Source organism: Dreissena polymorpha, chromosome 6 (assembly GCF_020536995.1).
Source record: "Dreissena polymorpha isolate Duluth1 chromosome 6, UMN_Dpol_1.0, whole genome shotgun sequence".
In the NCBI taxonomy this organism is placed as follows: domain Eukaryota; kingdom Metazoa; phylum Mollusca; class Bivalvia; order Myida; family Dreissenidae; genus Dreissena; species Dreissena polymorpha.
Genome location: NC_068360.1, coordinates 113547079 through 113572497, shown reverse-complemented (window position 1 = coordinate 113572497; position 25419 = coordinate 113547079). Strand labels below are relative to the sequence as shown.

At 34.2% G+C, this 25419-nt stretch overlaps 1 protein-coding gene and 1 long non-coding RNA gene across 2 annotated transcripts in view; one reads left to right on the top strand and one right to left on the bottom strand.

The window, feature by feature from the left end:
- LOC127835203 (uncharacterized) overlaps nt 1-15374 on the top strand; it is a 38447-nt gene extending 23073 nt beyond the window's left edge. The window contains exons 2-7 of the mRNA XM_052361528.1: nt 3291-3481; nt 9247-9409; nt 10077-10185; nt 10698-10924; nt 11997-12065; nt 13300-15374. Coding sequence (XP_052217488.1) covers nt 3291-3481; nt 9247-9409; nt 10077-10185; nt 10698-10924; nt 11997-12065; nt 13300-13394 — 854 coding nt within the window. The 3' untranslated portion in view covers nt 13395-15374. The remainder of the gene's footprint in view (nt 1-3290; nt 3482-9246; nt 9410-10076; nt 10186-10697; nt 10925-11996; nt 12066-13299) is intronic.
- LOC127835208 (uncharacterized) lies at nt 6674-7759 on the bottom strand. Its single transcript, XR_008028412.1, has 3 exons — nt 7665-7759; nt 7285-7366; nt 6674-6948 (listed from the first exon to the last, which is right to left on the bottom strand). It is a non-coding gene; the product is annotated as an uncharacterized LOC127835208 (long non-coding RNA).
- Nucleotides 15375-25419: the final 10045 nt, after the last annotated feature.

Sequence of the window (25419 nt, the reverse complement as noted above, 5' to 3'; positions counted from 1 at the left end):
CCCACAAACAGCGATCTCGTGAGAGACGTCAAATATAATAATGTCACAATAATTTATTATTAATGAGCTTATTCCAGCTACACTAATTGACTGATGATCAACTGAGCCCCGGTGTCGGTTTTCGAATGACTTCTTTAGCTTTGTCTTCATTGAGGTTGTCTTAATGACTTGACGACAAGGGAAAGCACAGCGGTGAACTCAAAGCACTTCTGCCTCTTCATCATAATCGTAACGTTGTGTAATCCCTCTCTTCCTCCACCTCCTCCTCCTCCTCATCATCATCCCCACAATCATTGACATCACAAACCTCACCTCAAAATCGCAATTGTTATCATCATTAACAAAAACAACAACAACACTAAAACCAACCAAAACAACAACAACAACAACACTAACACCAACAAACACTTCATCGCTATAACTCATCATCATCACCATCATCATCCCCACAATCATAAACATCACAATCCTCATCTCAAAATCGCAATTGTTATCATTCATAACAACAACAGCAACAACTTCATCATCATAACTCATCATAACCATCATCATCATCATCCTACTCCTCCTCCTCCTCCTCCTCATCATCATCACTAACAACAACATCAATAACAAATACTTGTAATGCTATATAAAACTTTTTTTATGGAACAGGATTATATTTGTACATTATACATGGCTAAACTCTCAATCAATAACGTTAAGGGGCAGGAATGGGAGAGATATTATCACAAAAGCTAAATGAACGATTAGATTTTAGGGCCCATTGTCTTTGGTCTCGCGGGATAGGGACATAATGATCCCGAGGCGGCCCTTTCATATCAGGGTGCTAATTTTGTTCTCGCAAATCCCCGACTTTTCCTCCTTATGAAATTAATATTTCTAGAGGGTCACGTGTATCTAATGGATCGTCGTTTTTACCGACAATTGTTTGTTAGTTATTCTTGACAGAGGCGGTCATCCACTACTAGTATTTTAAAGGTAGATGCCGATGTCTGGGATTCCTTCTATTACGATGCACGACTGCATTCATTTCGTTTTTACTAAAACACATATGTTTATGTATTTATCTGTGCAGAACCTGTACACACTGTACATAATTTAAGAAGCATTTTCATTTCGAATTTGAATAATAATTGCATAATGCATTGACTTCATTTGATAACTCGCATCCTAAAGAACATCGAAACACAATTCTACGTTTAGCTTCGGCACAGATAGTTCAAGTCGGCCATTTAAACCGAACATTGCTAACTATCCAAAATGCTGTAAGGACGCTGTTAAGATTGTGTTCTTTAATATATACTGTTTAATAAGGACTATTCCGCACACTTGAAGAATTAAAAAGGAAAATTGTCAACAATAATTAATTATTTATTGTTATTTTTATGCAAGCAAAATAATACTCTTAGTTATAATGTTAAAACTATGGTTTTGTATGTGGAAAATCATCATTAGAAGTAGATAAAATAAAAATTAAAAATGTAAATTATCTCATCGATATCTCATTAAATACATGCATTACTAACCAATCGTTTCAAATACGCCGTTAAGTGCCACAACCTGAAAGGCCTTTGTTCTTTTCTTCAAAAGGTCCCGGCAATGAATTCTGTAGAAGGCCATGTTGGTAAATTTCAACTGTTTGTTTTAACCAGTTCATTTATTTTAGATCTCCAAATTGTTAAAGATTTGTTCGCATTTTTAAAAAATACGAAAACATTGTGAAGGCCCTTCAATCTGTTTCGTATCATGTCGGTTTAATACGGTTACGCTCAATTAAACGATAATCATAGGACCTTATGCGGTAACATGAATAATCTGCTCCTAGCGGTGTCGGATTTCAAAAGACCTTTTAAAGGAAATAATGACATGGAATTATGAGAAATGCGGTATGACATTTCTTACACGTGGAAGAGAAAGCGTCAGCCATAGTCTTAGAATGCATGAGTGAAGCCTGTTTTGAAAGCCGGTATTGTTTTTTGTTTGCAAACGAACGGTCAACCAGAACGTTTCAGTATTTATATCATTGAAGATCGATTTCGTATTTCAAACAGCATTTTACAAATGTTTATCAAATAAGTTTAGCATAGCATCCATATGTTATTAATGATAACATTTGATTTTTCCATTTTTAACTTTGGTAACCGTTGTTTTATGTCATTTTTGTCTTTATAATAATTTATTCTAATAAGAAAATCAAAACGTGAATACGTAGTGCATATATGCGTATTAATATAAGCATTACAAAAGTATGCAAGGTCCAGACCTAGTAAAACGGAGCTATTACAATTCATTAATTAAGAAACACGCAGAAAAGTTTGTGCACATGTAAGTAGCAATATAGACGGCTCTATATGACGCATCTTCTTATTATGTAATATGTCCTCGTAAACGTCGGCTAAAAATAACTTTTTTAAAAATGACACGATGCGTATAGAACTGAATTAGAGTCAATTTAATCTGATATCAACCTGTTGCTTCTAAGCAGCAGCCCGCCATTATCAAATTAAAAGTTATCATCTGTAGCCATAGTATCATCGTGTCATTACTCGCCGGTTTGTTCCGTAATTAGTACCCAATAATTGTAATCAACGCGTTTGAGAACGCGTTTAGATTACCATAGCAACCGGTGTATCGAGGGATTTCCATATGTGGCTAAATCACAAAAATTCACTTATTGCGTAAGTTCCGTTGACGATGAAATTAGGTTTTATGCAATATTAATGCATTAATTAGCATTACTTTATCGTCTGAAGAAACGTCTAATAAATCTAACGAGTGCACGCGCTATGAGGTCAATGTCAAATGTTATGTCCGTGTGACTCAATGTCTAACGACCTTATGAGTTGATGAAGTGTTTTAGTGTCATTGTGAGTTATTGTATTAGAACCTAAAGAAACCGTGCAGATTTCTAAACCGACTTAAATACCTTACTCGCTTTTTTAAGTACGGCCATAAGTATAGGGTCCTATTGCAAAACAGCATAATAGTCGAGCGTCGCCCGCCACAATTCTTTGATTCACATATTGCGACTCTCGTCACGTTGAAAATATGTCCAACGTTGCTTCAACCAGGGCAAATAAAGAAAAATAAGACGATGGAACATGACTTGCTGTTTTTACAGGTTTTTTTTTTGTTTTTGTTTAAATGAAGTCTATTCTAAACGAAATTCCAGTCTATACGAAACGTATCGTCTCTGTATTGAGCTCTGTTTTCCATGAGCGAAACTCATCTTAAACTTGCTTGTAGCGTCTTGCAGGGTTAACAATCGCCGATTCGTCTATTTCCAGCCGCCCTCAGGACCCCGCCAGGCGGTGATTATCAGATGGGACACCGGGTAGAGATGCCTTGCGTGTATGACCACGTTACAGGCGACAATATGATCCTCATGCGCTGGAAGAAAGGTGACGTCATCCTGACGACAATGCTCGAGAGCAGCACGGTTACGGAATGGTCCAGCCAAGCGCCCGAGAATTTCAAGGTTAGAATAAGAATAAGAAATAATAAAGAATATTTCAACAACAACAACGATAAGACACAAACACACAGTTTAAAGTCTCTATAACGCTTAAAATCAACAAACATTTCGTAAAGTATTTCGTAAAATAAAGTAAACACCTAAACAATCAGGGTTCCTTATAGCAATAGAAACAATTTCAACGCTAGATGTGGTATGATTACATAGATTTGTGTAGATACAAAATGCTCGTTTTTATTTATTGGTGACAAAATTAATTTCATGTTACTTTCCCGCGAATATATCTATTCATACGACACACGAACACTAAAATGGTACCATATTAGTGTTCATATTTCGTATGCATAGATATCGTTGCGGGAAATTAAAATGGAATTAAATATGCAAAACATTAATAAAAACGAGCATTTTGTATCTACAAATATCTATTTTACGAGACCACATCTCTTGTTGAAATTTCGGCAATTGCCATTTGGAACAATAATTTTTAATTGTTACGCTTTATTTTACGAAATATTGTACGAAATTTTCGTTGATTTTGAGTAGTAATGTTACTTTAATAATGACAAGAATATGATACGATGTCAATATTGTAAACAGCTGACTACGCCAAAAATCGGTATTTAGTTATTTTAGTTAGATATTGTGTAGGACGCGGAAGGATCACAAACTGTTTTATGTTTTCTCATTATCGTCAAGCATCAGACGAATATGTTCATCATTAAGTTGTATGTTGATATGTTAACTTGTTATGCTTAAAAGATGATATCACGATGTCTTTATCACCAACATATTGACATTTCATGAATAATCAAATCGGTATGTGAACAATACATTTTCGATGCCCAGCAGATTCGCCAAGGGTCATCTAGTGATTATAACAGTAAATAAAAATTTCTCAGATAACGATGCGCAAGCATTCGTGAAAGGTTACACCAATAACAAATAAAACATAAAACTAGTAAAATAATTTACTCACAATGGATGTCTACCACCTTCTCGCAATACAATACAAATATTTGTTTTTATTAAGCCAAAGGATTTTTTTACTAATAAGTACAATCCCTGGGGATATTTGTGTGAATTTTTGGTCCAGAGCATTTATTGGTCTCATTGTGTAGGGGAATGACTGAAGTTTAATTTTAGTCAGGGTGGACTATTCAATTCCTGGTCGTTTCCATGGAAACCAAGATGGCGGCTATTAGAATGTCATTTTCAAGGGACCATACCTGTGCAAATCTTTCGTTTTATTAGTTTTATATGCCTACATATTTTGAATTAAATTCCTCTGATGTTTCAAGCATGTATATTGGGCTTTCAGATTTTCTGTTCATTGAGGTCAAGAAAGGTCATGGTCAAGGTCATCTAAAGGTCAAAATGTACAAAATGCTACAAAATTATGGTTTCTACCCAAAACCAATGTGTTTTTATATAAACAATTTAATAGATATATGCTCAAATAGTGTTTTTAAACAAAGTGCAGTAAGAACTGAGAAGGATAAAATTTATTTTAAGGTCATAACTTAAATAGTTTTCAAATTAGAAGTCATTACGTGGAACCATTCAAATACGTAATTTTGCCTAGAAACTTAAATGTAGGAATAGTTGTTTGTTTAACTAAATGATATAATCATGCTTATTTAACTAATTGCATATTTAGTTCAAGGACTGAATTAAAAACTGATGTTGATTTTAATATAGGGCCTTGCCAGTTTATTTTTCAAAAGTGTAACCGATAACTATTTGTAAGTGTAATTGTATTTGGATAAAAATATTCGGATAATTGTTTCATTTGTTCCGGCTCATTATAGCACATCATGATAAGTTTAAAATAAAGAAAAACATTTTGTAGGGCACAGCATTTAATTTTTTTAAAGTGTTATATATTTCGGATACAACAATTCGGTAATAATTATAATTGTACTTTATTAGCTCGGCTGTTTTCGAAGAATACCCGAGGTATTGTCATAGCCAGCTCGTCCGCCGTCCGCGTCGTCCGAAAACTTTAACATTGGCCATAAATTTTGCAATATTGAAGATGGCAACTTGATATTTGGCATGCATGTGTATCTCATGGAGCTGCACATTTTGAGAGTGAAAGGTCAATGTCAAGGTCATCCTTCAATGTCAAAGGTCAAAAACATTTTACCTGACAAAGTGTCTTGTTCTTCTCAGCGATCAGATGAAGAGGAATATAACGAAGTGTATTTCCTATTCCAGCCCTTATCCACATCTCTTCTAAGCCATTTGTAGACAATCTTCAAAAAATGAAGTCCTAAAACCGTCACGTCTGTGTCATTGGAAAGCAGCACAATTCTTTTATAGCCATGTTTTGCGATATTGATTGCATAGGGCACAATGCAAACGTCACCTTCTTCTACATGCAGCTTCAATGACTCGATACAGTTTTCATTGCCATTATTTACAGCAATACAATCAGTTGCTATTCCGTCTATCACAGTGCTGCTTAATACTAGTTCTACATTAGGCCATATATTGTTTGCATTTTGTCTAATCCATTTGCTCAAGAGAATTTGTAGTTTAACTTTATTGGAGCCAGATGCCCAGAAAGTATCCATATTTACTGGCAATGGCGTGTCTTCATTGACCATGTTGACTTCAATAGGCCTGTATCTTGACCGCCGGGATCTCTCGTTGTTTTTTATAGAACCTTCAATGTATGGATCAAATACAAAGTCTTGTCTCTTGGCTGTCCTGCTCAAAGCAGATATACATCTGGCAAATGCGGTACATAGGTCATTGAATGTTCTCAACCTGAGAAAGCCTCTCTTCTTCTGGATTTACACAGTATTTGCATCTTACAACTTTCAGATTCATACTGTCGCAAATATCTACGAATGCAGTTACTGTGATAAAACAATTCTGCACCAAACACTGAATATTCGTCTTGCAAGTCGCACACCCTAGTGTATACTTCATCTTGAAGAAACAACGCTGATTCTAGAAATGTTCTTGCCCTGTCACATTCAGATATTCTGTATTTCTTAGTATTACCTTTGCATTTTACCTGAGCACATACAATACATGGTTTAGTACTGGGATTTTCATCATGAGTATTTATGGTAATTCTTGGTTTTGAAACAGATCTACGTTGTTGAACAGATAAAGACACATTATTGGGTTGATCTACTTCTATTTGGGCTTGCTGGCACTATATTTACAAGAGCTACTGGCTATTTTATCTAAAGATTTATTATGGGTGTATGCTTTATAACACATATATGAAATATGATACACAAAGAAATCAGATTCAAGTCTAAGTAAACGTTCATTGACACAGTCATTTCTGATACTTGCTGCTTCTTTTACTTTCGATCTCCCATTTTCTGAACTCGTTGTAAACTGGTCTGTATCTTTTTGAAAGATGATACACTTCAAAATGTCTGGTCCGGATTGAAATAGCCTTGGTCTCTTGCTAGGAATGGGAGCATCCTCCTCCATGCCTGAGCCTGTATTAAATTGAAACACAACAAAAATAGTGTTAATATTATAACCTATTTTTTTAAATTTGATATTGATTTTTGCTTTGTTTGAATATCGAAAGTTGTTATATTTCAACTTTGCTTCTAAGATTAACATGACAACTTGGAAATGTGGAAGAGGTAGTGGGTTTGACCTATGTCGTGCTTTTAATAACTGTTTGAAAAAAACGTAGACAAGAACAAACTGAGCCTGCAATTTAAGTAGGGCTTGAATGAAGGTAGACTCTACGTACTACTATTCAATTTGATAATATTGATACTTGAGTGACTCTTTGTTTTCTTTGATTATTTCTTTTATTTTACCTCCATAGCGTGTATTCAGTTTCTTCTATAACGCCTGATTTCGTAAACATAAACTCCACCGCAACAAAACTCCAGAAGTCTTCTGAAAGGATATATAAAAGAAACCAAAAATTAATTTATCCGAAATATACTTATCCAAAATATATAACACTTTAAACATGTGAACAGCAGGACTTTCCATAGTATTTTTTTTTCTTTTCATTTCAAACTTAATCAAAATGTGCTGAAATGGGCAAATAAAAATAATATATCCGAAAATCTGTTTATCCGAAGACTATTACACTTAGAAAAAAATATTGAACAAAACCCTCCTCTTAGTAACTTCTACTTTTAATTTATAAACAAATAAAAACAAAATTAATAATTGCAATAACACTTACAATCAAAACGGCGCTGAACGGTTCAAATGTCTTCATTTTGCGGTTTGAAAAAAGCATCTGTTGCAGACGACACAAGTTTGCTGCAAATGGCGTTTCTATATCAAAGGGAGGTAATTTTAGGTTTACAGGTAATGTTAATTGTGCATTATAGTATAATGGCTAATTCTAGTATGCATATAAAACTAGTGCTTTAAAGATTGGATGATTGATTTTATTGTCTATAGGACGAACATTATATGCATGAGGACTTCAAATGACCTTGACCTTTGAACCATGTGACCTTGACCTTAAAAGACCTTAAAATAATATGATATTATCAAAAGAAAAAGGTACTGACATTAAAATATATATCATTTGAAGGTAATTTCCCTGTTAGGAATGTGTGTATATTATGCACACATTTATAGCATATGACATTGTGTTGAGCAAAACCAGTGTAATTATAATATCAGTTTTTAAGCAAAATAACGTTTTTGAATGGTGCCACGTAATGACTTCTAATTTGAAAACGATTTAAGTTATGACCTTAAAATAACTTTTGTCATTCTCAGTACTTACTGCACTTTGTTTAAAAACACTATTTGATGTATATCTATTAAATTGTTTATATAAAAAACATTGGTTTTGGGTAGAAACCATAATTTTGTAGCATTTTGTACATTTTGACCTTTAGATGACCTTGACCATGACCTTTCTTGACCTCAATGAACAGAAAATCTGAAAGCCAAATATAAAGTCTAAATATAAATGCTTGAAATATCAGAGGAATTTAATTAAAAATATGTAGGCATATAAAACTAATAAAACAAAAGATTTGCACAGGTATGGTCCCTCGAAAATGACATTCTAACAGCCGCCATCTTGGTTTCCATGGAAACGACCAGGAATTGAACAGTCCACCCTGACTAAAATTAAACTTCAGTCATTCCCCTACACAATGAGACCAAGAAATGCTCTGGACCAAAAATTCACACAAATACCCCCAGGGACCAGCATCATCTAGTGAAAGGTTACACCAATAACAAATAAAACTAGTAAAATAATTTACTCACAATGGATGTCTACCACCTTCTCCCAATACAATACAAATATTTGTTTTTATAAAGCCAAAGGATTTTTTTACTAATAGTATTGTGAACAGTTTCGATTGCTTTTACGTACTAATTTTCTCATATTTGGGATCCGAAACAAAGAAATTGTTTGATCATGGAATCAAAGATTTTGAATATTTCGAGAGGCTGAAAGTAGCCGAATGGCCTTTGAAAGTTATTTATTGAGAATAAAGAAGATTAATGCACGAAGGACTTAACAAACTTATATGTAGCATCAGGCCTGGAAGATCTTTATAAACTTGTAGGTAGTCTTAGGCCCGGAAGGTCTTGATAAATTTGTAGGTGGCTTTTGACGCGAAAGCACAATACAAACTTGTTTGTAGCCTTAGACGCAAATGGACTTCGAAAACTTGTATATTTCTTCCGGCGCTAAAATACTTAATAAACTTGTATGAAGCCTTAGACGTGGAGACCTTGCATGTAGCCCCAGAGGCGGAAGGTTATTAACCAATTTTACGTTTATATTTCAGAATCACGTAAAGCTAGACTTTAGTCGGGTCCAGGGCAAGAGCTACACGTTCACTATGACCATTGACGGTCTGAAGTGTACGGATGTTGGGCAGTACAGCTGCGTGGTAGTCACTATGAACAGTGCCAATGAGTTGTCAGCATCAATGGCTATTGGCATTATTGGTTAGTACTGGCCTTTGACTTAACACTTTACCAAGAAGATACGTATTTTACACATTTGTATTCACTTAGAAAGTTATATTTAATTAAATACATTTCTGACTATATTCAGAAGTTTTAAAGGCTTCATGTCCAACCCTTAGATAATGATGAGCAGCAAACAGCATAAAACCTTTACCCACTGCAAAGGCTTATCTGGGACGACACTTTTTCACATATGTACCAAAATCGGAGGAATACGCCAATATGGCATTATAAATAATATTGAAGCCTATTGCACAAATAATTCGGTCGGGTTGGGAATCGGATCTGAGATTTTAGTACGTATAGTCGAGCACGATACAAACTATTCCGCCATAACATATTTAAAAATTCCAAATTATACCAAATTAAATTACTATCAAGTTAACCCACGAATACATTTGGGACCATATACAAATGAACCACGCTTTTGGAAAACCATGTTTCGACTTAACTGAAGAGACTTACTTAGAACGAACATTTCAAAAAAGCGGAAAGTGTCATCCCTGATTACCCTGTGCAGACTGATGCTAATCTGAAACGAAACTAAACGCACATTAAGAACTGTTTTTCCAGAGCGAGGTCTTCCTATTATAGTTTGTTACGAAAACACGAATAATACTCGATCTTGTTTTTGCCTCCATTTCAGTTTCCCCAGGGATACCCGAAAGCAACGAGGATTATTTTGATGCCAAAGAAAACGTGACCTTCAATATACGTTGCTCTGGCAACGTAGGAATGCCCCCACACACCATCAAGTAAGTTTAAACCTTCATTTAGGTGGAACATGTTATGTGGGTAAATGTTTACAGTAAAGATTTTCGTATTCAATAAAGATTTTATTTATAAAACATGCACACACAAATACTATGTTTGCTGATACATTTCACCTATAAAGAACATTTCCAGTTTGTTTTATAAGTGGTCTTCTTGTATAACATAATAAACACTTTGGCACCCAACATATGTTTGATTCCTAAATGCCTTTTTTAAAATAATTCCTTTAAATAATATACATTTTGTTTTGGTATAAAATTATGTAAAATAGCAAAACAATACAATATAATGACCTGAAACACACAATATATATCATGCTTTCTAAATGACTTTGTCATGCATAATATATCTAAACATATAGCTCCTTATATATTAAAACGTTTAAACGGACGTTTTATTTGAGTTGTATTATAATTTCAATAGTTCAACTCTCATGTATATAATCTTCGATGAACCTCATTAAACGCTGTTAATGCCCCCAACGTCATTTCAGCTGGAAATACTCCCAGAAAGATACCGACGTCTGGAATCTCGTTGACCCAGCCCTTGTGAGTCAGTCCAACACCCTGGGACAGGGAGACCACTGTTGGTATCACGGGGAGAGCAAGGTCACGGTGACCATGTCCGAGGCCCTTGACGGAGCCCGCTACATGTGTCTGATAGGGGACGTAGTGGACGACACTCATAAAAACTACGATCAGATCCAACTGGCACTACAAGGTACGGGCTTTTAATCACACTGGTACTGCAAGGTACGGGCGTTTAATCACACGTGTACTGCAAAAAACGTGGATAATCTATGGTCTGATCTCATTGTTACTACACGCTACAGGCGTTTAATCACACTGGTACTGCAAGGTACGTGCGTTTAATCACGCTGGTACTGCAATGTACAGGCGTTTAATGCCATTGGTACTGTAAGGAATGGGCGTTTAATATTACTGGTACTCCAAAGTACGGGCCTTTACTCACACTTGAACTGCAAGATACGGGGGCTTGCTCATGTTTTATTATTTTGTGGATTGATATGAACTGATACATAACTTTAATGTGTAATTGATTGATAGATTGATGATTTATTGAGTATGAGAGTGATCTATTGATTTTTAGTGAATGAGTAGTTGAATGATTGAGGGAAATATCGAATTATTGAGTGTGTGAGTTTAAATTGTGTCAGACTGATTGAGATAGAAAGTGATTGTTGGTATACAATACATACTCCATGTTTCACGGTCGTATCATACCACTGAATGTTAATTAACGTAGGTTTAGTATCCGGGATTGTTTGATTGATTTAGTTCCATGACAAACAAATAATTAATATATTTGTTCCTCGATCAAATAAATCGTTAATTTAAAACATATATGTTGAATGAATTACATACTGAATTATTGATTAATACATGGATATAATTATTAATTGATCGATTTACTGAGAGATGACTGGCTTTCATGTTAAACTGACGATTAACACATTAATCGAATTATTGACTGACCTCCATGCTGCATTTTGGATTAAATATTTAATCGATTTATTAATAGATCAATTTTTTGCCTGACTGACTGACTTTCCAAGTCTTTGCTGAAATGAGAAAACGAGATGGACCGATGATTGATTTATTGATTTGCTATTGATAAATGGATTGCTACGCATTTATCGAATTATTTATTGATACATTTTTAGATTTATTAATTTATTTGATTGATTGAAAGATCGATTTTTATTGATTGATCGGTGTATTGATATATCGTTTGATTGATGTATAGGTTGATTTATCGATTTTTTCTGCAGGAAAGACTACAACGAGTTCTACTCCATTGCCGACGTCGTCAACGTTAAAACCGCAGCCATCTGTCGACGGTAGGTTACACAGCAATCACTATCTCTGTTTCGTACTTTGAGGCAGCTTCGTTTGAAGTTTAACTGCATTAGCCTGCTTTTACACCAATCGTTAGTTTTTGCTGAATTTTTTTCTCAGACAATATATAAAATCACATCCAATCAATTATGTTTCAACAATAAATGTGAAAGAATGAACAGAAAATGGTCATAAATACTTAAATTCACTACTTATTGAAGTTATAAGTTGTTTTCTTGATTCTCCATGAAAAGGTGATGCTTATTAATTTAAAATATTTTGGTTTTACATCATTGTCAAAAATTCTTTTTGAAAGGGGACCGATATAAGGTTATTTATCAAGAACAAAACGCCACGGATTCTCAAGTATACTTCTTCAGCACTCGCACCGTTACCTGAATTTGTCATATGATCGTACTTTTCATTCTTGCGTAACTGTTGTCAAAACATTAACAGTTTTTCTTTATAATTTGAGTTTGGATGGAGATATATCACGGACAGTGTTGTGTTGTTAGCTTACATGAAAACCGGGCTTGGAATTTCATTACGTTCAAGTCGGGAAAATGTAAATATCCCCGTATTTAAAAATAGAAAAACAACAAACATGTTGTTTGTGGTTAACATCATTAGTTTGCACTGACCAAACTTGATAATACTTTTGATATAGTAAGTTTTCATGTAGAGTAATTTGGGTATTGTGTATGGGAGTCGTTGGATAGCAGTTCAAGGTCCATGGTCTTATAAATAAAGTTTTGACTTGCAATAAATCATCAAATACTAAATAAAATGCTTAACCATTTTCTTAAGCAGGAATGTTGTTGTATTGCTTTTAAAACGTAATAAGTACATTTTTTACAATCGATAACAATTATTTGTTTAAATATCAATTTCGACAATTTATGAAAAAAGCCCCTTTAAAGAAAGACTTAGTGCTGTGGTAGTAGAATATGCTTTTGAGGGCAACAGGCCATTATAATGTTTGTCAACTTTTCACAAAATTATAAAGTGTCACGTCATTTAAAATTTAATAAATTTAAAAAATCTGTTAACATGTCCCTTTAATACACTCTTCACTGTTTAATAAGGTCATACATTTGGACACAGATATTTCGTTTTAACTTAATTATAAAAACAACAAAAGCAAACACCAAACAAAGAGTTGTTGATACTCATGCACGACTTGCACTGAACAATATTGGATCGCAAGATATTTATTTTTTAATTTTATTCTTTCAGATGGAAGCAATGCTGGTGTCAGACCTGCTCCGATTCATTTACTTTTATTAGCGTTTGCTCTAGCAATTGTGAACAATTTGACACAATATTTATAATCAGGTTAGAAAAAGTACATCGTCTAGAACTTAACAAATTGGACGAAATTCTGACGCAAGTTACCACGAGAATGGACGACTGTAGTCGAAAGGAGATAATGTGCAAGCAAATAAGCAGCTTTGAACGTTGAAAACATTGTTATAACATGAGAAAACTATTAAAGTAAGGATTCATGACATTATTTCCAGTAAGACAATTTTAAATATGAATAACAAGTTATGAGTTATAACATAAGTTTGTGGGAAATGTGTGCCATAATGCACTATAATAGTGGGCCATAATGACATTTTTAAATAAAATAACTTTGTGAGAGTAATAATTCAAACAATAACAATACACGGCAACTGGTAATAAATACACTTATCAATTCTAAACAATAAATAATGTAGAGGTCAAGCTGGTTGGTCTCGAAAGAAGTAGCTAATGCTCTTAGTGAATGTATTCGATCGAGATGTTCATGATGACATTTTCCTTTTCTTAAGACATTTACTGACGAGCCGAAACTCTTCGACACGTTAGTTTGTGTTTATTTGAAATTCTATAAAAAAAATTACATCCCTTCAATGAGAATACAAAACAAAGACACAATGCCATTTGAAATTAATGATGTAAAATTGACATTAAATACAAGGGTTAGTCAGTTCAGTTAATGTTTTAGTAACTTGTAAGTTTGTAATGTTCATTATACATGTACATGCCTTATATTGTGTATATTTTGTATAAAACTCATCATTCAGTACACAGTTCAAATTCATTTTCAATATCATCGGAATCACCATCTTCATATTCATCATCAGCAGTGATATAGTCATCATGAACAAACAGATATTTTGCCTTGTTTACTTATTGTCACTGAATGTTTTGTACTGCCTACACCATCATCATTATCATCATCATCATCATAAATCACGGATAGCAACCAGCATTGACAGCATCAGAAACACCACTTTCATCGTCAGCATTTCAATTTTCGCTCAATTATTACAGATATTGCCTTATGCCTGCCAATTATCTTTGTCATGATTGATAAACCTCTGTCAAATGATGGTGAATTTAAGTCATATGATTTGTTAATATAGGTAACATCGTATGCAAGTTAAAGTCACATGGTTTGCGGATGTAGGTTACATGATTAAAGGTTGAATGTTGCACAATATTGTTTAGCAAATGTAGCCAAGTCACGAGTCTTGAATAATTGTCATTTCGACATCATTAGACGACTATATGGATTTTTACATTGGGTGTCTGAGACAAACTAGCGTAAGTTAGGTGTTAAGCAAAGCTTAATTCTAGCCATAGATGATTTATTGTAAATATTTGTAATTTTTGTTTGTTTGTTATGGGATTTTACATTGAATTGATTATTTATATGTTACATTTGTAAGCTGCAAATTCCATTCAATAACAAGCTGTATTTGTAAGGAATATTTATGCTTTTTTCGTTTTTATATGTGTTTTAAGTGCATTGAAAACTCCGATAAGCTTTTCGGAAATCATTGTTTTAATTCCCTGCTGGAATGTATAAAGCATTAATATTTACCAGTGTATATGATGCGATTGGTATGTTGTAACAATAATCGCTCATGACATTTACTGACTGTGAATATTAATTTGTGTCTCGTGCCTTTTTCTCACTCAAATCCACCCCGAATCCTTTTTTGATGTACTTGCAAAGGAATATAAAATTATTTATCACTTGCCAACATTCAATAAGGCGTTTGGAAATTCGCAATCATTACACTCTGTTTGTTTATAGGACTACAAATCTAACATATTTATGGAATGCCTGTAATGTTACTATAATTTCAAATGTTTTTGTGTGCTAAGTGTTTTCATGTTCACCATTGTGCTTGTTTACTGTGCTTAAATTGTTTGCATGCTCAGCAATAACGGCCGTTTCGTAAAGGTCTTAAACGTATGGATATTGTATTAAGTACTTGCTACGTATAAAATGTACGGATAAATAAAAGTGAAATTTCGATTGTGTTTGAGGTATTTTTTTACTCACCTTAGAACAACGTGCTCATGATGAGCTTTTTGTGCGCCTTGTGTCCGTCGTGCGTCGTCCTATGTCAACATTTACCTTGTTAGCAATATAGAGGTAACATTTTTTTGTACAATTGCCATGAACCTTCATCAGAATATTTGTCGAAATACTATCTTGGCCGATTTCGACAGTGGTCATGTGGAGTACAAATCTAGGTCATGATGTCAACTAATCAAAGCTGGTAAACAATTTTGAAGTCATATTTACATTCCAATCTCCATGAAACTCCGTCTAAAAATTTGCTCTATTGATATATTAGCTCAATTTGAAAATGTTTCGGTTAGTTAAAAGCACGGTCGCTAGGGGGGCTGGACTTTTTTAATTATATGGCTTAATTAAAGCCTTGTCAACACTCCATACATCCATCAATGGTCCGATTGTTATGAAACTTAGTCAGAACATTTGTTCTTATTATATCTGAGTCTGACAATGGTTCCGGTCAGTTCAAAATCATTGCCGCCATGTGAACGGGTATTGAGTGGTGCCTTCTGAAATGCCCTTTATGATTTTAAAACAGGCTTACAGATTCAATTCCGCAGAAATTGTCCCTACTTGGCACTTTAATGATAAACTTTCAATGTCAGACCACACCATTGACAAGTGTAGACAAAATATCTCAAATGATTAAGGCATAAAATTGATTGATGAGGTCATATGCAGTCAATTAGTAGTTTTGGTGCGATTAACAAAGATTTGTGTTTTAACAGGTTTTTATGTTTTACATTTTTCTGCTATGCTGCCCTTTTGTAATTATAGTGTAGAAGACTTATACTCTATTTTATGGACCATTTTCTCGACAATTACCTTTTTAGCAATTGGGCTGCTGCAGATACTTGCTGAGAAGAATGAACACTTAAGCAAAACGACTTGAAACATAAACTGTTTGCGTAGGAAACTTCGTACAAAAACGATTAAAATTTCGAATAAGTCATTACCGCAGAGTGAAGATGTGCAAGACAGTTTTAACATCCTTTGTGTCCACACATCCATTTGTTACTTCCCGTTGAAATGGCTTCAAAAGCTTTCCGAATGTATAAGTTATGTATACTTCCCAAATTTCAAGTTTAATATACCTAAAAACTATCCAAATAGTTATCAGCATATATGACATAATTACTTGTTTACCGGGACATTGATGAAACATTAACTTTGCCAAGTTTAAGTGATTGTCTACGGTTAACCTCGTACCCCCGAATTGATGCTCAAATGTTTGCGAAACAGCCAACATCAAAGGTATGATTGTCTGATGGCTGTTTTCTTCTGTGAATCGGCATTTTTGGCAAAGCATGGTTTCTGCATAGACAGCGTGTTCATGCATTCTGCATCAATTTTGAAAATGTCGCCTTGTTTCGTATTTATGTACCAGAAGGCATACGTTTTGTTTCCATATACACCATTTACGTTTCATAATGATTAGCAGTAGTATCGTTATTTGAATAACTATATATTTATCTATTACCGGAATAATACATGTGCCTTTTGTTTAGAAACAGCTTGCACACCATTAAAATCAGAATTTTTTTGTTTGAATATACCAGTGTTTATTATTATCCGGTGTCTGTTTTTATAAGTATCAGTTGTCCACAAACAATAGAAGTGTAAACTTTTGACTTTTACTCTACTACCGCTTCACACAATATGAAACCGTAATGAAAACACAGCCATTTGAGTGTATTCGAAAAGAGGGCATCCTCTAATTGTAAAACGAACGTTAAAACCGATTGACCAACTAAACAATAGTCCGTCGGGAGAAACCGTTTGGAAATAATTGATGCCATAATGACAGACGGATACACTTTAGTCAATTACTACTTTGATTTGCAAGATAAACAGGGATATTAAGTGCTCAATAACACACCTAAAACTCGATACACTCGATCGAGTATTTCCTTACTTTGTAATATATGAGCACATGTTTTCACTTTGTACTTGAATATTTAAAATGGTGCGCGCAAAACAAAGAGCCATTTTGTTTGTTATGAAAATGCGTTGACGTAATTTGTCGGAATAGATGAACTGACGACACAAGGTAAATAAAGAGCTCGAACATAAATAATTTAAAAGTTGTAACGAAAATGGATTGACTTGATGTGTGAGCCCGGTAATAAAACACAATACATATAGAAATGTAAATGCCGCGACATAAAGATAAAGTTAAAGCTATTTATGCCCAGCTCGATTCGATCGAAAGCCTACGTTTTTTTAAACGCCCTCGAGTCCATTTCTGGATAGAACGAACATTTGGTGCCTTTGGGGGAGATCAAAAGAACACTCCCACAGTGGGGATCAAACCGATACCTCCTGATCTCGAGACGGACACCATATCCACTTTGTCTTGGTAACCTAAATATTGTCTGAGCAGTCGTTTATGTTACGAATCAAATTCAAAGCAGGTAAACAACTCATACATGACACCACCGTGTTATCATAATGATTATGGTATGCAAAGAGTTTCTATAACAAATGAAAATGCAATACATCGGTAGTCAATAAGTGAATGAATATTCAAATAAGCATACTATTGCTTATCAGAATGACACATGAAGCGTTCTATGGAAAGTAAACATATGTCAGGTGATTTATAGATACGAAAACGAGGCGACATTTTCAAAATTGTTTCTGACTGTATAAACACGTGGCAAATGAAGAATCCATGCTATGCTACAAATGCAGATGCACGACAAGAAAATGATGGATTTGAGCAATGTTAGCACAGTGCAGGGATACCGCATTCCTTAACCGCAGAAAATCTCATACACGATGCAATATTTCATCTGTGTCACTTTAAACACGAAATTATGTCGTATATATTGAATGTTTTTCATGTAAATGCAACTAGAACTTTGTGTAAATATGTGGATAATACCTCCGCAAAACTTTGTCCAAAGGCAAAAAATACATGAATGTGTGTATCTCTGAGATGTTAAAGTGTCTAGCACATCTACAATTCATGGTGGTGACATATTTGAAGTTTCAATTTAATATGTTTTTATTGGAAAAAAATCGCCCGCAAACTTGTAAGGGCTGATGCGGAAAAACCGACGGGCCGCCCGACAAACCGAAGTGACACCAGATTAGCTTTTTCCAATAGGGACATTAATAATCAAATTTAGTGTTTTTATCTTTTGTTTGAAGCGCATTTGGCTTTGTGAAAGTCTATTGTCTCTTCTGTGCAAATATCTGGAAAAGCAAAATTGCTACCAAACGTTAGTGTCGAGAAAAAGGTCTATCACGTCAATTATAAGTCGGCAATGCTAAAACCTCATAAATAACAACACATGTCAGAAAAAATTTAACCATGTAAATATCGTTCATTATTTACCAGTCCTTCCTGTTACAGACGGATATTTCATGCATTATTTACAAGTTGAAGAAAAGGCCCAGTGTAAAACCCCTCTAGATCCCGATAGAACCCCTTTACGCCATTTGTAATTTATTTCTGACAAATTTGAGACAGCTGATTTGTTAATGTTTTTACGAAGATTGTGTTTTTTTGCATAAATGTTTTAATGTTTCCTTTAATTTACAAACAAATTGGACGGTGGTCAACGACAGATGACTTTTTGCTGTACATAAGTCGACATGTGCAGCCCAATTGAATTATACGCTAATTACCAAATAATCCAATAATATGTTCAAAAGAAAATCCGGCTAACGCTGACTAAGTACATTAAATGTTATTAAGACGCCATACCGCGTGGCATTTTTAAACTGGCGAACACCCTATTATAATTCTTGCATGATTATCAATGTCCAATATGTTTGCTCTAATATTGCAGCAGCTAGGGTAACGGTTGTAAGTATGCACGCAACATGTAAACAGACAGAGAATGGGATAGGAAATACAGAATCTACGAATGAATTCATCCCGTGTCTTTAAGTCCTTTTACATTCTGTTTCTTATTACATGTTGCATGCGTGCGTACAACAATTAGGTGAAGATGTGGCAATATTGCAGCAAACATATTGGCAATGGTTAATCGTGCTTGAATTATTAACGGTACTCGATAGTTTAACGATGCAACGTGATGTGGCTTCTTTATTACATTTAAAGTGCTTATTCAACATTAGCAAGATTTTCTTTTGTAAAATTATTTGATTATTTGATGATTAGCGTAAAAGTAAATTAGTTTGCACATATCGGTTTATGAATATTAAAAGGTTACTTTATACGAGAAAATGTCTATGCTATTTCAACGCCCACCCTTATACTGGCGATATACTTGCGGAGACAATAAACACGGAATAATAATAGTAGTTACGCGGTAGAGTTTTCTTTTACGATGATTATGATGACACTGCGACTATTGCTGCTGATGATGATGATGATGCTATCAAATGTAGAATATAAGCAGAAAATAGGTGGTAGTTGCAGCAACAGTACATGTATGAATATTTGGAAAATAATAAAAAAAACACTCTAAAATGTAGTAAAAAAGAAGTGATTTGGTGTAGCGATACAGTAATATTTATTATAGCCTTTATCAATATCACCATTATCATCAATAATCACCTTCGCCACTTCAGATTTGACCCACCTGTCCCATTAACATAAACTAGCTAGTGTCGTATCAGGTTTATTCGTAATGAAGTAAGAGACTAACGCCATATGCGGACAATAGGTGGTGAATGCTTGTGTATGCCTACGCAATATTGTTCATACATCAGGAAATAAGTGCTCGAAAGCAACAGATGTTTTTAAAGTACCGATTGAAGGCTTTTAGTGATAATTAATTTGCGAACGGAATGGAAGTCCTTGGCATTATTGATTTTGAATATTGTATCGCTAATTCACTTTGTTTTTTGTATGTGTTTTACACCTTCAGTCTTAAACATATTGAACCTTGAATATACCCGACAAGCCAATACAGGAATACATTTCGGGGTTTATAGGCTTGTTAGTTCTTAGCTTCCTAAGTTAAAATTAGGTCACGCTGCATTGACAATAATACAGACCGAAAACTTCTGTCAACGATGTACAAAAAGGCTCTATTAAGAAAATCACTATGAATATTTAGCACATTGCCTAAAATTCCAGATGGTAAAAAGGCTGCTGTTACAAACAAAATGAAGCAATAACAAGCTCTCCGTTATTTCGCTTTTTTCGCATATACCCTGCTGCACATGTTATGTATATGTTACCAAGTAATCGTTCACATGTGTCCATGCAATTGTTTGTGATATATTTATAACGCTAGCTTAACAAATTACTTGCTATATTGCGCTCTGCCTTGAATTGGTAACATATACCTTGCGAAGCATTTGAGCTATTCGTGCCCCTTTGTTTTTGGCAAGTTAATGATAATAACATGCGTCAAAAGGCATTTTATTTTCCACGTAGCATGAAGTTAATGACTGCTGCTTTGTAATAGACTTTTCTGTTATCATGTGTATTATAAGACTTGTTGACAAACGGATAGATCTGGGGTTTATTGAGCATTTCTTCAAAAACATGGAAATATGCTGAGTAATGAAAAGTAAATACTATGACAACGAATATTCGATTAATAATGAATATTCGAATATAAGTTGCTATTCTAATACCTATATATTACAATAGATTTTAAGCATAAATTACTTGCATTTCACCTATTAGTTTTAATATTACTAACACTCAAACCCGCATATCGATCTAAAGTTTACAGGATATGTTTAAAATTCCCTCAACTGTTATGTGAACGTTTTTACAGTTTGCTGGTACTTGTAATGCAATAGATGATAGTGTCAATACTGTGTATACTTTAGTATGAAGACGATGTACTTGTGTATAAGTCTGAATAAACTATCTGTCTGTTTGTCTGTCTGTCTGTCTATCTGTCTGTCAGTCTGTCAATCGCGGTTTATCATCAAACTGTGTTCGCTGATTCGTTAGTTATTGGATTTATCGCACCCTATATTGAAACATGGTGTCTCGTCTTTTATATAAAAATATACTTTAATGAGTCGTCCTTTATTATTTTAGGTCTGACTAACGCACTCACCATAAGAGAACTATTGATAAGTATGTTGTGTAGTTCAAATGTTTACTTGATGAAAACAGTCAATACACACATAATCCGTATTTTTTATATTTTAGTTATTAATTCAAGGTATTTGGGCCTCCATTCATATTAATATCCCCTTTTTCGTTTTGAATTGAAGACATAAGCTTGTGACAATTTAAAATAAATATAAAACATTCAATTGGGTTGCAACAACTTTGGTATTAATATACTATTTACAAAAACCCGTTAGTTTCGTGTACTGAATGCAATACTATTTGAGGTTACCTTTTGGATGCTAATAAATCCATGGCATCCGCTAATTTTCTAGAATTCAACTCCGTGATGAATGCAGAAAGCGATAAAAATGACATTAAGTGGCACCTGATTATGCGTATGGCACGAGCTAATTTATTCATGCACGTGGTTGGTGGCCCTGTGTAGATCGCAAGATACATGTTCGTTGATTCTTTTATTCGATACATACTTTATTTTAGTAACATTACGGTATTAATAATGCCCATGCCGTATGCGAAACATAACATTTTAAATGTGTGTAGTGTCATGCCAATATAGTTCGTCAATAAACTGGTCATTAGAACGACGTCACTGCATGCCCGCTCCTGCAAAGGGTATACTTTTCATTATGCATTTCCGGTCTCTAGACATGAAAAAATCTTGGTAAACTAAATATGTCTAATGTCTGACGCACATGAGCTATTTTTGCATTCATATCATTACAACAATCTAAATATATCAAGGGTGCACTTTCGCCAATATGAAAGCATTGGAGATGTATTATAAGTTAGGTATACTTCATGCAGGGAGTGAAAATAAACCGTTCTAATCAGGCGTACCTCGAAATCAAACGACGACGTACTGTACTTGTTCATGTAGTAATTAAATATGTAAAAAATAATAATAATAATTTTCAATCCACAATAACAAAAGCCTGTATTGTATGCACACGTTTGTACTAGATAACAGAAATTGTATCGATATCTTCGGTTTGTAACATTAAGCCAACCTGGTTTCCATATTAGAATAATCGTCCCCATTGATGGGAAATGTTCATGCCGCCAAGTAACACATGCACAATGTACACCTGTTGGCATTTTTAGAATTAATGGCGTCTTGATAACCACAACCTCTTTATGATTTTAACATAGACAAAAACTGCATACCCATTATGCAGAGGAGGCAACTGCCTATGAGCCCGGCGACTTTTAAGGGCCAAGGCTATGAGAAAGTGTTAAATGCTTAAATATACAGACGTCAGTGATTGTTTTCGTAAATGCGTAAATATACAGACTTCAGTTATTGTTTTCGTAATCTTTTAGTATATTTATTATGTCGTATTGGCAATACGGTATTATACTGACATTTTATACCTGTAAAAGGACATTGTCACAGTTTATATCTTGCTAGCCATGGCATTGGTAGGCGAATTTAAACGAGTCAAATCGACTGGGCACTGACGTTCTAGTAAGCACTAGGCCAACAAGGGACATGGGTCCCAAAATTTGTACTGCCTATGGGCATCCGTGATGCTAATATGGCACTGATTGCATGTTACACAATTATTCATATAATACCAAAGTAATAGATCGCTTCTTATAAACAAAATTAAACTTACACACTTTTATTATTCAACATGCTTTAAATGGATTTAACTGTAACATCTTAAATAAATTGCATCCGTATGCACACCTTTGTGCTTCGAAAATGATGGATAGATTAAACACAACTCAAAGTGGGACATAGCGTGTAACAAAACACTGGTATTATTTGCCTTCAATGATCTTCAAGCCCGCTTTCAAGGGATTTCGAGAGCTTTATAAACATCGTTGATATATCCAAGAGGCGCTTAATGTTATTGGTGTCAGAAGTCGACGTAAATCCTTATTATTATCATGATACGTGCCCGCTGTTTATCAATGTGACCTGGCGTATTTTAGTAATTTAGATAAATTTTAGTCCTTATGAACCCTCCGAGTTTGCCTGTAACGTTTTGGGCAAATAGGTCTACTGTCGCAGTTCGTATTTCCTTAAGTATGGTGAGCTAAATGTACCATTTGTTTAATAGGTTGTCACTATTGACGCACAAATAAAAACATTGAGCACACATGTGAAGTTATATCATACTTAGATGTGTATTAATTAATATTCAGTGTTTCATTATCAGAAATCCTACACAGTTACCTTTTGATATTGAAAATTTGTATCAAAATAAAAATTATCAAGAACAGAAATTTAACACCTTAACTATATTCAAATAAGACTTTTAATGCGTTTCTTCTTAAAAAAGTGCACAAATCTCAGTGTTTTTTTATAATTGTAGTGATGCTGGCTTGTCAAGTTTGATTGTATCCAAGAGCATATAATGTACTGAAGCACTTGTTAAGGCTGTTCATAACGAAACAATCATATGGTAGGAGTATACACTGCGCAAACGAATTTGAGAACATTTATTTCATGTCTTATTTGGTTAAATTTGGCAAATATTACCATATTTGCCCCAGCATGAGGTACAATAGTTCAAGGCACGAAGTAAAGATTACATTATCAAATGTTAACAGTATATTGATTGATCCCTCAGCATAGATACAGGATAAAACTTTACAATTTGACGCCAATACAAGATAACACCAATTACTGAATTTTGTATCAATAACTTAAATATTAAGTCATGTGATTATATAAAGATAACGACTCAGTGAGTTTTTGAAATTGTGACTCGACGAGAAATCGTTTTTAGACCTTAGATAAACCGTTATTAGCCACAGAAGAAATTCATTGCGTAAAACAGCCCCTTATTTGCATAACTATTATTAACACCCGAACAACAACAACAACAACAACAATTAATGGTCGCAATACTTTGAGATCATATGCGTGTAATATTATATTGTGAATTGACTAGGAATAGGTTAGAAGCCTAGAAGCAGTAATGCTTGGTCAGGAATAGGGTTTGATAGTGTATCATATTTGTCTATCATATATAAGGTATTTAGCAAGATTAAAAGGAGCAGGTGCTGAAAAGGGGCAGAGTAAGATGTTAAATAAAAAACGCATTCGATGGTGAAATGTGTAAATTGTTAGTGGCCTAATGATGCTATCGCAACTAATGTATTCAAGCATCCACATGGCATTCATGCCATGAAGTATGTTCCTTATTTAAAATAATAAGCTGCTAATATCAAGTAATACTGCATGTTTCTATAAATAATCGCCAATAGCCAAACCTTTGGTGTATTTACTACAGCACTGACACATTTAAAACATACAAAAAGGGTGGGACATATTTGTGAAGGTATTGGCATAAAAATGGAAGAACCAGCCGTCCCATTCTGCTTTAGCTTAATACCTAACTATATAGATATTTTTTTGAAACTTCAACTGATTCACGCAAAACTATTAATATGTTTGCGGAGACTGGAACGCTGGAAATACAGCTCTATTGTTGTCTGGCTCCAAACAAGTCAAGTAAGGTGTAGTTTACAACCAATATTATTGTAGGAACAAAATATTTACATGAAAACATCGGCAAATATATAAAACTTCAGAAACTAAATAATTATAACAAATCAGTACAAACATGACTTTTTCATTTAAACTATAAAAATAATACGTTGGATCCTATTGATAGAGCGAATAGAATGTATCTTAATAAAAAATCGTAACGCACAGTTATAATTACGATTTATGTTCATCGAAGGTCAACCAAGGCGAGCCAAAGTATGGTTACTCATTTGCAATTTTATTACAGCACCATGTGTGCAATATTTCGATATAATATCATGTACTTTGACGATCTGTATACGCCCCTTTCACTTTGATCGTTAAACCACGAAACTCATGTTATCAAAATACACGACGGTCATAAAAGAATAATATTAAAATTAGTGCCGAACATTTATTTTCACATTTACACCTAAAGAGCACGTTAACTAGTTTCTAAAGACTTGATAAAAGATGATGAATAAATAACATAAT